Source organism: Sphaerodactylus townsendi, linkage group LG10, assembly GCF_021028975.2.
Source record: "Sphaerodactylus townsendi isolate TG3544 linkage group LG10, MPM_Stown_v2.3, whole genome shotgun sequence".
NCBI lineage: Eukaryota > Metazoa > Chordata > Lepidosauria > Squamata > Sphaerodactylidae > Sphaerodactylus > Sphaerodactylus townsendi.
In genome coordinates this window covers 12,252,072-12,266,812 of record NC_059434.1, presented here as the reverse complement: position 1 = coordinate 12,266,812, position 14,741 = coordinate 12,252,072, and the positions used below count along the sequence as shown (strand labels likewise).

The window sequence follows — 14,741 nt, the reverse complement described above, 5'->3', positions numbered from 1 at the left end:
AACCCAGTTGAAATCAATTTAGCAACCCAAAGAGCTGTGCTTGATGGACCATGGATGTGATTGCCCACTCATCTGTTTCAATAAAATGTAGCTCATTTCCATCGAGGTCACTGAGGCACCTCAGTTTTCACTGTCCCTTTTGGGCATATTGCTTGCATTACTTGCCCCATGTCAAAATGGGCATTGCACTATCCCCTCCATCATGCGAGAAGAGACATTTCACCAAGAACGTTAGCTTTGGTTTTGATTTGACCCCCACGGTCCATTGAATGAATTAATAACTTGATTTTTAACATTTGGATTATTGCATGTGTTTGTGGCTGCATTTCTTCCCTCACCTTACAAATCCACAGAATTGTCTTACAGATCAATAGTATATGCACGGTTCTCTTACACTCCTAGGAGTAATGACCCGAAAAACATTAATTACAAATTTGAAATCAAGTTTGCCGAGTCGTATATGAGCAATAGCATGCATTGATCATTAATTTCATGAAATAATGAATCTCTAGAAACAGGATTATTTTTGCAGAGAAAAAATCCCACTGTAAATTTTTCCATTTTGTGAAAAAGAGCTTCCCTACATTTCTGGCGTGTGGGGTTGAATGGAGAAGCCTCAGGGTAGACTTGATAGTACAAGATACATTCTACAGTGATCTTGAGCTGTTTATGTGATGGCCCATGCTCTTAACTGAAAGATCTTTATCTGCATTGTGCTGTGTTCATGTACAGCTAGTCCCAAGCTTTAACTCCACATAATCTGAAACACAAGAGGGATTGTATGGAATAAATAGGTAGCTGGTTTATTGAATGCCGACTTAGAGAAGGCTGCTCGAAACATCTAGTGTGTGTGACACAGGATATCTCACGTGCTTTTGTATAACTGTGAGCTCCTCAGTCAACTTTTTGTCAATTGCTTGTGAAAACTTTTTAAACAGAATTTTCAGATGCAAAAAAAAGGAGAACAGTGCTGGGAAAGGCAGATTAAATGGCAATTTATAAAGGGAGGAGAGCATTTGCCGTAAGCTTTTGTTTGGTTATTTATACTCTGCTTTTCTCCTCCATTTTATCCTTGTGAGGTAGGTGAGAAAGCCACTCAACACACTTTCACAGCAGAATGATGATTTGAATCTGAATCTCCCGGATCTTTGTGTGATCCTCTCCCGTTGCGCAAGCCATTAGCCTAATTAAGCATGGCTTTCCAAATAGAGTGGGCTAAATGACTGGGTACATATCTAGTTGATAATGCCTGAAGCCGGACTGAGTTTATATGTAGAAAGCAAGTTAAATTTTCTGCTTACCGTATATACTCGCTAAGATAGAGGTGCCGAATTCAAGCGATATAAGTCGAGAGTAAGCACCTAATTTTACCACAAAAAACTGGGAAAACTTTTACTGACTCAGCAAGATAAGTCGAGGGTGGGAAAACGCAGCAGCCTGCTGTTAAATTTAAAAAAAAATAGATGCCAATAAAATTACATCAATTGAGGCATCAGTAGGTTAAATGTTTTTGAATATTTATTTCAAAGAAAAACAGTAAACTGGCTCTGTAAGTGGAAAAGAGGGTCAACAAGAACAATATGGTATCAACAATAACTTCTTTAAAAGTACAAAAAAACCTTCACCAACCAGCAACCAAGCTAAAACACAAGAGTTAGAATCCTCCAAAACTGGATTCCTCATCATCATCTGTATGTCCAAATGTAACCCAACTTAGATTTTAAGAGGGATATTATCAGAAATGGAAAATCTACTATTAGCTTCCATTGTAAACAATGGGATGGGGCATCCCCTTTGGGGTCAATAACTTTGGGATCCCCTGACCCAAACTTCACCAAACCTTGGTTGGTGGAGTCATAGAAGAGATTCTCCTGATGAGATTGACAGCCAGAGTTTGCGTGAAGTTTGGTTCTAGAGGGTCCAAAGTTATGGACCCTCAAAAGGGTAGGTCCCCATCTACTAATAGGCTCCAATTGAAAACAATGGGGAATGGGGCACCTCCTTTGGGGGGTCCATAACTTTGGGACCCCTGAACCAGAACTTTACTCAAACTTGGCTGGTATCATCAGGGAGTGTCTTCTGAGGGTACCCTGGAAATTTTGGTGCTGCTAGGCATAAAAAAACTAATGCCCCCCGCTGGTCCGTACGGCAAAGTAAAAACACCAAAAAAAATTTAATGACCCGCATATAAGTCGAGGGGAGCTTTTTCAGCATTAAAAATGTGCTGAAAAATTCGACTTATACATGAGTATATACGGTATTTATGTATGGAAGGAGGGGAGATGTCCTTTCAGTACCATGATAAAAGGCATTAATCTACAGGTATGCTATACAGAAACTACCCTTGTTGCTCTCAGGAATGTTTCTGTCCTGCTGGACCGAAACCATATTGGCTTTTCTTTTTCTTGCATATAGTGCTGAGATTGAAGACTTTTTGGTTTGGAATTGGCAAGGAAACAAATGGTGCAGAGGGAAATAAATTCTTTAATAATTTTTGTAACCCGTCTGCATTTTGCTTCGTCAGGGGGAATCTTTCGGATTCTTTTTAGTAATGTCCCCTTTCATGCATGAAAGCAAGTGACCTTGCTTTTATGCATACCTGGGAATGTTACTAAAAAGCATCTGAAAGATTTCCCCTGATGAAACTGCACGTCAAATAATTAGGGGTTGCAAAAATTATTAAAGAATTTGGTTGATGTGGGTTTTCCGGGGTGTGTGGCCGTGGTCTGGTGGACCTTAACGTTTCGCCTGCATCTGTGGCTGGCATCTTCAGAGGTGTATCACAGAGAGAAGTCTGTTTTACACTGTGTCCAGTGTATAACAGACTATAACAGACTTCTCTCTGTGATACACCTCTGAAGATGCCAGCCACAGATGCAGGCGAAACGTTAAGATCTACCAGACCACAGCCACACAGCCCGGAAAACCCACAACAACCAACTGAATCTGGCCATGAAAGCCTTCGACAATACATTAAATAATTTGTTTCCCTCTGCACCATGTCCAGGTCAGGCAAAACTGCGATCTGGTGTGTGCTGCTAAAACCAGGATTCTACATTGTGATCCTAAACAGGGTTGACTGGTGCAACTTTCTTGGAACTGCACTATAAAATAGTAACTAGCTGTACAATTAATTCAAAGATGGAGCAAAGTCACATTGGAGACAGCATGACCCCTCCACTGGCACCATTGCCACCAACACTGTGCAAAGTGGCATGCACTCCAGCGCAGAGGCACTGCGCAGCGCGCAGCGCAGCAGAAACTGAATCTGGAAGTTTGCCTCCATGCCATCGCTGCTGTGTCATTGGGGCCTGCACCGTGGGTGGGGGTGTTCCTGAAGGTGGAGCCTCCCAGTGCAATTTCTGCCTGGGAATGCTCCCTTTTTATGAGGCACAGACTTCTGCCCACCAAAAAGTGTGGCGAAAGTCATTCCTGGTGATGAGCTTCCCAGGAGAGGAGAGCATTTTCTCCTTCATTCCTAACACCTGCGTTGCTGATTGCCCCGTTGAAGACAGCACCGCTACACTGTCCCCATGCACCACTGTATCACCCCCACCCTTTGGATTTGGCTGCCTGAACATTAAGTAGCTATGCTGGATCAGAACAATGGTATAGCTAGTCCAGCATCCTGCTTTCAATAATGACCAGTCAGATACCACAGGGAACCCCACAGGGAAGTCTTTTACCTTCTGTCTGCTCTCTAGCATGTGACAGACAGAAGCATGTTGCCTCTGAACCTGGAAGTCCTACTCCATTCTCATTTTTATTTATAATCCAGGTTTATTGGCATGAGTACACACCATGGGCAGTTATTTTTCTTGGACTTCATAAGGAACTGTGGTTTGTTCCCAACAGGATGTCTTCAGTCTGTGCTGCAGGGAAAAGGAGAAGTGTAGGGGAGCATACGAACCTCAACACTTCATGGCTTGTTCTTATTGGGATCAGCAAACTGATATCAGAATGCAGTCATAGTTAACTTATGAAATTCTCTGCAGAAAGGTGGGATTTTAGCTGCTAACTTAGATAGCTTTAAAAAGGAATGAGTTACACTGGATAACCTTTATTTGTTCATTATGATCCCCCTGAGTCAGGCAACACATCTCAGGATCAGTTGCTGGCAGCACAAAAAATAGGGGAGGTCTTGTTGTCTTCATGCCCTGGTTAAAGGCTTCCGAAAAGAATCTGGTTATCCACTGCTGTCCAGCATCCTGTTTCCAAGATAGACAGTTGGTCTAGTTTTTTCTAGTGCTCCTCTTGTGTTCGTATTTCCTAAATCATGAATACTTTTTCTAATTACTTTAGGTCACCTTGAACTAAAAGAAGACAATATTGAGTGCCTGTTATCTACAGCTTGTATTCTCCAGCTCTCTCAGGTTGTAGAAGCTTGCTGTAAATTCTTAATGAAACAGCTTCATCCATCAAATTGCCTTGGAATCCGCTCCTTTGCTGATGCACAAGGTTGCACGGATTTGCACAAAGTGGCCCACAATTACACCATGGTATGTGGTTTTCATGTGCATCTGTAATCTGGTTATTGAGGGGAGGGGTGGTTTGAAGGAATATATCAGAGAAACAACATAAATAAATAACTCTCTTTCAGTGGATCTCAGAATACATTTCTGGCATAGTCTGTGGTGTACAGAACTTCAACTCACTTGCTCAAACCTTTGTTCTGTTGTGAGCTGATTAAACTTGGACAACCTCCTGTTTCTTAGTCTGACTCCCTTCTTCCTCATCTTTAACATAGGGAACAATAGCTAACCTACCTTGCAGGGTTAAAATGACTGTAAGTGAAATGCTTGGAGTGCTTAGACGAGTAATGTGTGTACATGCATCATGTGACATATTATTCCATAGTCAATTAAGCAATGTGTAAAATCTGTAAATATGAGGAACAACGCAGAGACTTCTGAGTTTATTGCTGATTTTTGCCCACTGAATGAATCTGCTTTTCTACCACTTTTGTGTGTCCTTGTTCTTACACCTAAGTTAAATCTCACATATGCAACCAGTTCTGTGAAGATCCTGGGATTGACAGATATGCCATGAAGGTTTGGTAATGCATGATTATGCGTTTTAACATATAGTGAAATTAAGAATACATTGATCCTGACTAGGGACGAGGCTTGTTTACTTACCATGATTTGACATAAAAAGCCAAGCTATATCGTGAACTCCAAGCTACTGTTCTGAAGGTGCAGCTGCATAATAGGCTTACAGACAGTTCTCGATTGTCTCTGTTTAATCCTGTTGAAATTAACAGGTTGAAATGTGTAATTGCCAATGTGTTAGTGAAAAATGCAAGTGGCAACCAAGGGGTCATGACAAAGTAACAACACTCGAAGCAAAAATTTAGAAGTAGAAGCCCCTAAGTTTGCTGCCCCAATGCAGCCACAATAATATCAAGTGTAAACAAACATGAACAACATAATGTCCGTGTTAATAAATACAAATATTGCAGATGTACAAATACACATACACACTATGCAGTGTGTTTCACTAAAGGTGTGGGGAGGCCACGGTGGAAGAGCAAGAGGGTGTTCAGTGTTCAGTTCTGGTCACCACATCTCAAAAAGGATATTGAGGAGATAGAAAAAGTGCAGAGAAGGGCAACGAGGATGATTGAGGGACTGGAGCACCTTCCTTATGAGGAGAGGCTGCAGCGTTTGGGACTCTTTAGTTTGGAGAGGAGACGTCTGAGGGGGGATATGACTGAAGTCTATAAAATTATGCATGGGGTAGAAAATGTTGACAGAGAGAAATTTTTCTCTCTTTCTCACAATACTAGAACCAGGGGGCATACATTGAAAATGCTGGGGGGAAGAATCAGAACTAATAAAAGGAAACACTTCTTCACGCAACGTGTGATTGGTGTTTGGAATATGCTGCCACAGGAGGTGGTGATGGCCACTAACCTGGATAGCTTTAAAAAGGGCTTGGACAGATTTATGGAGGAGAAGTCGATTTATGGCTAACAATCTTGATCCTCTTTGATCTGAGATTGCAAATGCCTTAACAGTCCAGGTGCTCGGGAGCAACAGCCGCAGAAGGCCATTGCTTGTAAGGCAGAGGGTTTCAGCTTTGTCAGGAACTGGGGAACCTTTTGGGATAAGGCAGGCCTGTACAAAAGGGACGGGCTTCATCTTAACCAAAGAGGAACCAGGCTGCTGGCGCTCAACATTAAAAAGGTGGCAGAACAGCTTTTAAACTGATCCTTGGGGGAAAGCCGACAGGAGCTGAGGTGACTTCGGTTCGGAATACAGAGTCCATGGGGATGCAGACACAGAGAGAGGTTTTTCTAAATCAACCACATACAAGCGAGGAGCATAGCAATGTGATAAGTGATAGTGTCTACAAAAGGCTAGAGGGCAAAACACATAAATCCCAGGTTAGGGACAGAGACAGAGTATACAAGTGTCTCTATGCTAATAGTAGAAGCATTCGACCTAAAATGGGGGAGCTGGAGTACAGAGTTTTGAAGGAGGACATTGATATAGTGGGCATCACAGAGACATGGTGGAATGAGGAGAACCAGTGGGATGCTGTTATCCCAGGTTACAGGCTCTACAGGAAGGATAGGACAGGGCGTATTGGGGGTGGGGTGGCCCTCTACATCAAAGAGAGCATAGTGTCACATAAAATAGACAATGCAGGGGGAGCTGATTCCTCTACAGAAGCACTGTGGATATCAATACCAGGGGTGAAGCAAAGTTTAACATTAGGAATATATTATCGTCCCCCTGACCAAAGTGCACAAGAGGATTCTGAGATGGAAAAAGAAATTAGAGAGGCCAACAAAAGCAAAAATGTCGTGGTAATGGGCGATTTTAACTATCCCCACATAAACTGGAAAAATGCATGTTCAGGTCATAGTAAGGAGAGAACATTCCTGGATATGCTAAATGACTGTGGCTTAGAGCAGATGGTTGTAGAACCAACCAGGGGAGATGTGATCCTAGATCTAATTCTATGTGGGACCCAGGACCTGGTGCGGGAAGTCAGTGTTGTTGAGCCGATAGGGAACAGCGACCACAATGCTGTCAGATTCAGTATCTCTGCATGCGAACAAGTGACAACTACTAATGTAGTTACATTTGCCTTCAGAAAGGGAAATTTCTCAAAGATGAGGGGGATAGTGCGCAGGAAGCTGAAAGGGAAAATCAAGAGAGTCAAAAATGTCCAAGGTGCTTGGAGGTTATTTAAAAACACAGTCTTAAAAGCTCAGCTGGAATGTGTTCCGCAGGTTAGGAAAGGCAGCGCCCAGTCCAAAAGAAAGCCACCATGGTTAACAAGGGAGGCTGAGGTAATTATTAGGAAAAAAAAGATGTCTTTTAGAAAATGGAAGTCCAACTTAACTGATGAAGAATACCAGAGAGAACACAAATGGTGGCAAAAGAGAAGCAAGTTAGCTGTAAGGGAGGCAAAAAAGGATTATGAGGAACGCATGGCTGCGAACATCAAGACTAGCAACAAACAGTTCTTCAAGTACATCAAAAGCAGGAAGCCAGCTAGGGAAGCGGTAGGTCCGTTAGATGATGAAGGAACAAAAGGTGTGCTAAAAGATGACAGGGAGATTGCAGAGAAGCTGAATGAATTCTTTGCATCTGTCTTCACCCAAGAGGAGGTGAGGAAAATTCCTGCACCTGAACCAAGCTTCTTAGGAGGTGAATCCGAGGAACTAGCGAAGTTAGTGGTAGACAAGGAAGAAGTTCTGGCAGCCATTGATAAACTAAATGCTACCAAATCCCCTGGCCCAGATTGCATTCATCCAAGAGTTCTTAAAGAGCTCAAGCATGAAATTGCTGATGTTCTCACATTAATATGCAACTTATCCCTGAAATCAGGCTCCATCCCTGAAGACTGGAAGATGGCCAATGTCACACCAATCTTTAAGAAAGGGTCTAGGGGGGACCCGGGAAATTACAGGCCAGTCAGTTTGACATCTGTTCCTGGTAAATTAGTAGAATCTATCATTAAAGATAAAATTATTAAACATGTAGAAAAGCAAGACCTGCTGAGGAAGAGTCAGCATGGCTTTTGTAGAGGCAAGTCCTGTCTTACAAACTTACTAGAGTTCTTTGAGGGTGTAAACAGACATGTGGATAAGGGGGAACCAGTGGACATTGTCTACTTGGATTTCCAAAAGGCTTTTGACAAAGTTCCTCACCAGAGACTGTTGAGAAAACTCAGCAATGAAGGAATAAGAGGGGAAGTCCTCCTATGGATTAAAAACTGGTTGAGGAACAGGAAACAAAGGGTGGGTATAAATGGGAAGTTCTCACAATGGAGAGATGTAGGGAGTGGTGTCCCCCAAGGATCCGTTTTGGGACCAGTGCTCTTTAACTTATTCATAAATGACCTGGAAGTAGGGGTGGGTAGTGTGGTGGCCAAGTTTGCAGATGATACCAAATTATGTAGGGTGGTAAGAACCACAAAGGATTGCGAAGAGCTCCAAGCGGACCTTGATAAATTAGGTGAGTGGGCTAAGAAATGGCAAATGCAGTTCAATGTAGCGAAATGTAAAGTGATGCACGTAGGGGCAAAAAATCCAAACTTCACATACACGCTACAGGGGTCAGTGCTATCAGTCACAGACCAGGAAAGGGATTTGGGCGTCTTAGTTGATAGTTCCATGGGAATGTCAACTCAATGCATGGCAGCGGTGAAAAAGGCAAACTCTATGCTGGGGATAATTAGGAAAGGAATTGAGAATAAAACTGCAAAGATTGTCATGCCCTTATATAAAGCCGTGGTGCGACCGCACTTGGAGTACTGTGTTCAGTTCTGGTCGCCACATCTCAAAAAGGATATCGAAGAGATAGAAAAAGTGCAGAGAAGGGCAACGAGGATGATTGAAGGATTGGAGCACCTTCCTTATGAGGAGAGGCTGCAGCGTTTGGGACTCTTTAGTTTGGAGAGGAGACGTCTGAGGGGGGATATGATTGAAGTCTATAAAATTATGCATGGGGTAGAAAATGTTGACAGAGAGAAATTTTTCTCTCTTTCTCACAATACTAGAACCAGGGGGCATTCATTGAAAATGCTGGGGGGAAGAATTAGGACTAATAAAAGGAAACACTTCTTCACGCAACGTGTGATTGGTGTTTGGAATATGCTGCCACAGGAGGTGGTGATGGCCACTAACCTGGATAGCTTTAAAAAGGGCTTGGACAGATTTATGGAGGAGAAGTCAATCTATGGCTACCAATCTTGATCCTCCTTGATCTCAGATTGCTAATGCCTTAGCAGACCAGGTGCTCAGGAGCAGCAGCAGCAGAAGGCCATTGCTTTCACATCCTGCATGTGAGCTCCCAAAGGCACCTGGTGGGCCACTGCGAGTAGCAGAATGCTGGACTAGATGGACTCTGGTCTGATCCAGCAGGCTAGTTCTTATGTTCTTATGTTCTTATGCTTTCACATCCTGCATGTGAGCTCCCAAAGGCACCTGGTGGGCCACTGCGAGTAGCAGAGAGCTGGACTAGATGGACTCTGGTCTGATCCAGCTGGCTTGTTCTAAAAAAAAAGGGTAAGACTGATGTCTACAGCTGCCTCTCCAAGCAGATTCCAGGCATCCATCCAAGTCCTGGGCAGTGTTCTCAAACAATGATGGCAGCCAGTAATCTGAAAAGATAACTCCAGAAGCAGGAGGTAAAATCCACATAACAGTGGAGGTTTAGGCTCCACAGCCAGCATGGATTGGAAAAGATCAGACATATAGTTTGAGAACAGATTCTGGCTTAATTTAGAGGGTTAGAAGCTTGAATGAAAATAAAAGTCCTCTTTGCTAGGCTTGGGGGAAAAGGGGATCCAGGGGAGCTATGCTTCCTAGATAACTGACAGGCAGAAGGAGGGAGTTTCCAGGTTTATGTCCAAATACACAAAAAAGGGAGTTCTCTGGATAGGAAAGAGGTATATTAGATTTCCGTTCCTTCATTGCACTGGGTTTTTTTGGCAGGAAATTCCATAGTCCCAATTAAATAACTGGATTGGGAACCTATAAGTGGAAAAAACCTTATATGGGCTTTTCAGTTCTTTCTAAGGTTTACCTACTAAGGTGGCGAGATTCTTTGTACTGAACTGGTATAAATTAATCACTGATAAGTCCTTGTTAGGTCTCAGAACCTTAAGCCAACAAACAGACTCTGAGATATTGATCAGTAGTGTTTATTGTTGAGGTAACAGAGCACCCAAGCTTGGCAAAGCCAGTTCTGACAAACCTGGCCTTTGCCATCCCCTTTATTCCCCATTGTAAATCCCCCCCTCCCATTTCCCCAAGAAGTTATGAAAGACAGAAAAACAGTCCCTGGAGCTGAGGGGTTCCAAGGTCAGGGGCAGATAGTAAGAGAGAGCCACCTGACTTCCTGCCCTATTAGATAATGGATGCAATTCTATCTCTCATGGGACCAGAGGGCCGGGGGACACCTAGTTATCTACAAAGTGTGTGAAGTCATAAAGGAGGATTAAGGAAAGAATGCCCCAAATGGCTATGGTTACATATATCTTTTAGCAGCATTGGTTTGTTGTTTCAGACAGTTACATTGATTCAGGAATGCATCTCCATCACCTAGATACTATCCCCCTGGCAGTCCTCATTAATGATCTGGGACTTCATAAGGGGGAATCTTGTTTCTGTCCAAGATGCTGTTGTTTCCTATGTAGCTTAAGGAAAAAGTGCTCCTAGAGGAGTAAGGAAAGAAAATACTCTGTACAACAATTGTAAGTGCATATGGGAGGGGTTTCTGGGTTTTTGTTAATTAGATAATAATAAAAAGATTAGACAGTGTTTTATATATTGATATTTGTATTTGTACATTTCAGATTGGCTTGACAAAGGACTGCCAAAATAAAACCAACTCTAGAGGTTTTATAGCCATACTTGACAGTGTACTTACCTGTGGAATTATTTTTGAACCTGTTCGAAATCATCATTTGTGATAGAAAGATATTATTGAAATGATACTCACTTTGAGTACGCATTGGTGTAATATTTGTGACAGTACCTGTTGTACACCTGCCTTGATTATTATGGTTGTTTCCTAGAGAGCATGTTGAGATTATATAGGTTTATTCCCCGTCCTGCCCCTTCTCTATTGGATTTCATTCTTTATCTTATAGATGGTCCAAGACTTCTGCTTCTTGTGTAACTGGCAGAGAAAAGCTGGTTGTCATAATGGAAGGAGAAGTCGTCAACAACACAGGACTTTCCTTATTGTTTTGCTATTTTTTGTGTGTGCTGATGTAGAATACCTCCATCGGTTATGAAATAGTTGAGACATGGCATAACAGTTATCTTTAAAGTGTGGCCATAGAAACACCTACCTTGAAGCGATTGACACTGAAATACATAGTGGCACAATTACACCTGTGAATACGTTGACATGAATGAAATTTATGCTAGGTGGATTTTTAAAAGCCATTTTCCAGACTAATTAGTTGTGCTAGATGAATTCTTCTCTTGGCCCCTTTTTAATGTTGTTTGGTTCCAACAGAGTCATAAAATTGAATTTTAGTAATAGTGAGTAGTGAGAAGGAGCTATTTTGGCTTTAAATTAATGTTGCCATGGAAACGGAATAGAAACATGAATCTTCAGCTAGAATAAATCCCCATGTAATTTCATTTGCTTAAAGGCTGCTTAAAAGCAGGGAAATGTTGCAGCAACGTGGCATTCTGTCTTGAGAAGCATGGTAGCCGGAGTTCAGTGTACCTGGACCATCTTGAAGCAGTGTAGCTTATTTAAAAACATCAATTATGTATGTGCTTCGAATGGTAGCAAGTTCTGGCAAAGGCATGCCTGGGAACCGTTCTGTCGTATGTTATATGTTCAACACAGTTTTGCTTCTGCTGAAGGCTTTTAAAATTGGAAACGAGTATAAAATATTTATATTTCAATTTGAACAATTTGTTTTGGTAATTTTGTTGCTCCAATTCTGACTGGCTGTTTACTGTGTAGGGTGTTCATAGGCCCAGTTAATCTGATCATTTAAAGCGTCTGTTGTTCTACGAAACTGCCAGTGGTTTGTATTTTTTAAAAAATCAACTGCATTTGGGACTGACTACCAGCAGTTCAGTCGAAGTGGGTATTCCTTGGTTTAAAGGATATGTTGAGTGAACATTCTCAGAGGATTCACTTCAACTAATAGCCTTTTCACTAGTTAAACAATGCTGCTAGTGTCTTTTGGCAGCGTTGCCATGGTCTCATTTGGTGTATTAGGACTTGAAGTGTAAATGTAAGTAACAGATTCTAGTATTCTTGATATTTCAGTTTTAAAGTATGTGGTACTACTATGTCTAGTCACAGTGTGTAACAGACTTCCCTCTGTGATACACCTCTGAAGATGCCAGCCACAGATGCAGGCAAACTGTTAGGAACAAGATCTACCAGACCACGGCCACACAGCCCGGAAAACCCACCACAACCAGTTGAATCTGGCTGTGAAAGGCTTCGATAATACATAGACCATAGTATGACAGTTTCTGGTGTATTCGTCTAAGCCAAGGGGAAATAAATTGATTGCTCAATAGTAATCTCACGAGACCCTTCTGGGTATTCTGTAACAAGAATCTAAAATTTGGATTCTGAAAAGTGCCAGCCCTCATTTCTGATCCAGGGCATCTTCAGTATCTTGGCCAGAGGTTCCCAGCACAATACCCAAAATAGAAGGGTTGATCTCGGGAAGGCAGTCATGCACACAGTGTCCCTTTGAGTTCCCTGCAAACTGGGGAAAGTATCTCCTGATTTTGTAGCTAGCATATGTTCACTGCTAACAATGTGACAGGTTTATCTGTGTGTCGGAGCTTGTTTCTGCAGGGTCATCAAGTAGACACAATCGCACCCAAACACACTCACCCTCATGTTTGTGCATTCAGCTAAGCGTTCTCCAAAATGAACTTGGAGTAGCAGTGTTGCGTTATGATTTTGCACACCAAATCAATTTTATTCTTCAATTCATGTTTCAGCCTTCACTTAACAAAAAGGCCAACATTTTGATTATCTGTTATCTGCTAATTTTGAGATGTATTTTTTCTTTTTAATTTCTAGGAACATTTCATGGAGGTAATCAGAAACCAGGAATTTTTATTGTTGCCTGCCACTGAAATTGCAAAGCTGTTGGCAAGTGACGACATGAATATTCCAAATGAAGAGACCATCCTGAATGCATTGCTGACATGGGTGCGGCACGATTTGGAGCAGAGGAAAAAGGATCTCAGTAAACTCTTGGCCTACATCCGGCTGCCGCTGCTTGCGCCACAGGTAGATTTCTGCAATCTACACAGCCATTTATGAGAACAAGTTAGGATGATATTCTTTAGTTGTGTTCCATCTAGTGCAGGGCTCTCCAGATGCTCATGGACTACAAATCCCATCAGCCCCTGCCAGCATGGCCAATTGTAATCCATGAACATCTAGAGAGCTGCAGGTTGCAGACCCCTGATCCAGTGGATTTGCTCTTTGGAGCCATCTGTGTCTATGAAGTGGTGGTGGTTAATAGAGTGCTACCAATGTGCACAACATTCTTTATAAGCTAAAAAATAAGTCCTTGCATAGAAGTGGTTGCATTTGTTCTCTTGGAAATGAGCGTACATGTCTTCATATTGTTGAGATCATCCTGTTGAGAAAGAATGTGATATACGTCCATTAGACCAATTTGTTTTTGTTTTGCTTTATTTTGCATATGTCTCATATGCAAGGAAAAGGAGACTAATCACATGGGCAGCTGCTCTTGCCTGTGCAACTCACCAAGCCAAAGAGAGCTCTGCGACTATGTATGCTGGCCCTACCAGGGCTTAATGAATCTTCTGCTTTTGATGCTTGCCAAGATGTTGTCAAGTTCTTGGCTGTTCACAGTACCTGGCAAATGGTTTCATTTGGCTTGGAACATCCCAAGTTGAATGGGCATGTGGAGTCAGATTTGATGCCCCGTTTCTGGTTACAAATGAAAACTCCCCCACCCCCGTAAGGGCTCGACTTTGTGGTTCTGTGCTTGAGAAATGTATTGATGCTCAGCCTACTCTGCCTTAATGTGTTTGCCTATCTACAGCAAAGCCACAAATGTATTTATGAAATCCATATCTTTAGCTGATAATGCAGACTATTTTGAACTGCAGAGTTTGCACTTGAATCCTCTAGGCTACTATCTGGGGGGAAGCGAAAAATGGTTTGGGGATTTAAGTGTGAGGTTATGTGAACTGGGAACCTGAGTGCATCAGGGCTTTTGGTTAATAGATGCCCAAGACTCTCATCTTAATTCTGCTAGCAGACTGCTGCAGGCACTATTGCTGTATTTCCTCTCAATCAGCATCAAGTTTGCAGATCTGAATAACAATGCATTTATTGTAGCACACAAAAAGCTAGAGATTGTGATAGTTATATACCCAAATAGTTTTCCAGGGTTTTTTTTTTTTCTCCTGTGGGAAACGCAGCCATTGCAATTAGATTATAAATTGGGGAGGCAGTTCTAGTGGCGAGACGCCACCACTAAAAATGCCCTGTGTCCGCCATGTGCCGTGGTGGGGGCACAGAGAACTGGGGTTGGGAAGAGGAGCTCAACTGACAGGCTGAACGGTGATAGTTTATGATCAAGGAATTTAATTTGTTCTTCTAAACAAAACAATTTTATGTACAAGCCATAAAACAACCAATTTGTGAGGGAAGTAGAGTGATAAAATACAATTAGTATTTATGTGCTAGACATAATTATGTCAGATCAGCCTGGATCCAAAATTGATTATCTCCAGTGGA

The 14,741-nt window shown here is 42.2% G+C and overlaps 1 protein-coding gene across 3 annotated transcripts in view; it reads left to right on the top strand.

Moving 5' to 3' along the window:
* KLHL5 (kelch like family member 5) overlaps positions 1-14,741 on the top strand; it is a 69,100-nt gene that overhangs the window by 40,019 nt on the left and 14,340 nt on the right. For all 3 annotated transcript variants that reach the window (XM_048509587.1, XM_048509586.1, XM_048509584.1), the window contains 2 exons: positions 4,303-4,499; positions 13,041-13,253. In XM_048509587.1, coding sequence (XP_048365544.1) covers positions 4,303-4,499; positions 13,041-13,253 — 410 coding nt within the window. The remainder of the gene's footprint in view (positions 1-4,302; positions 4,500-13,040; positions 13,254-14,741) is intronic.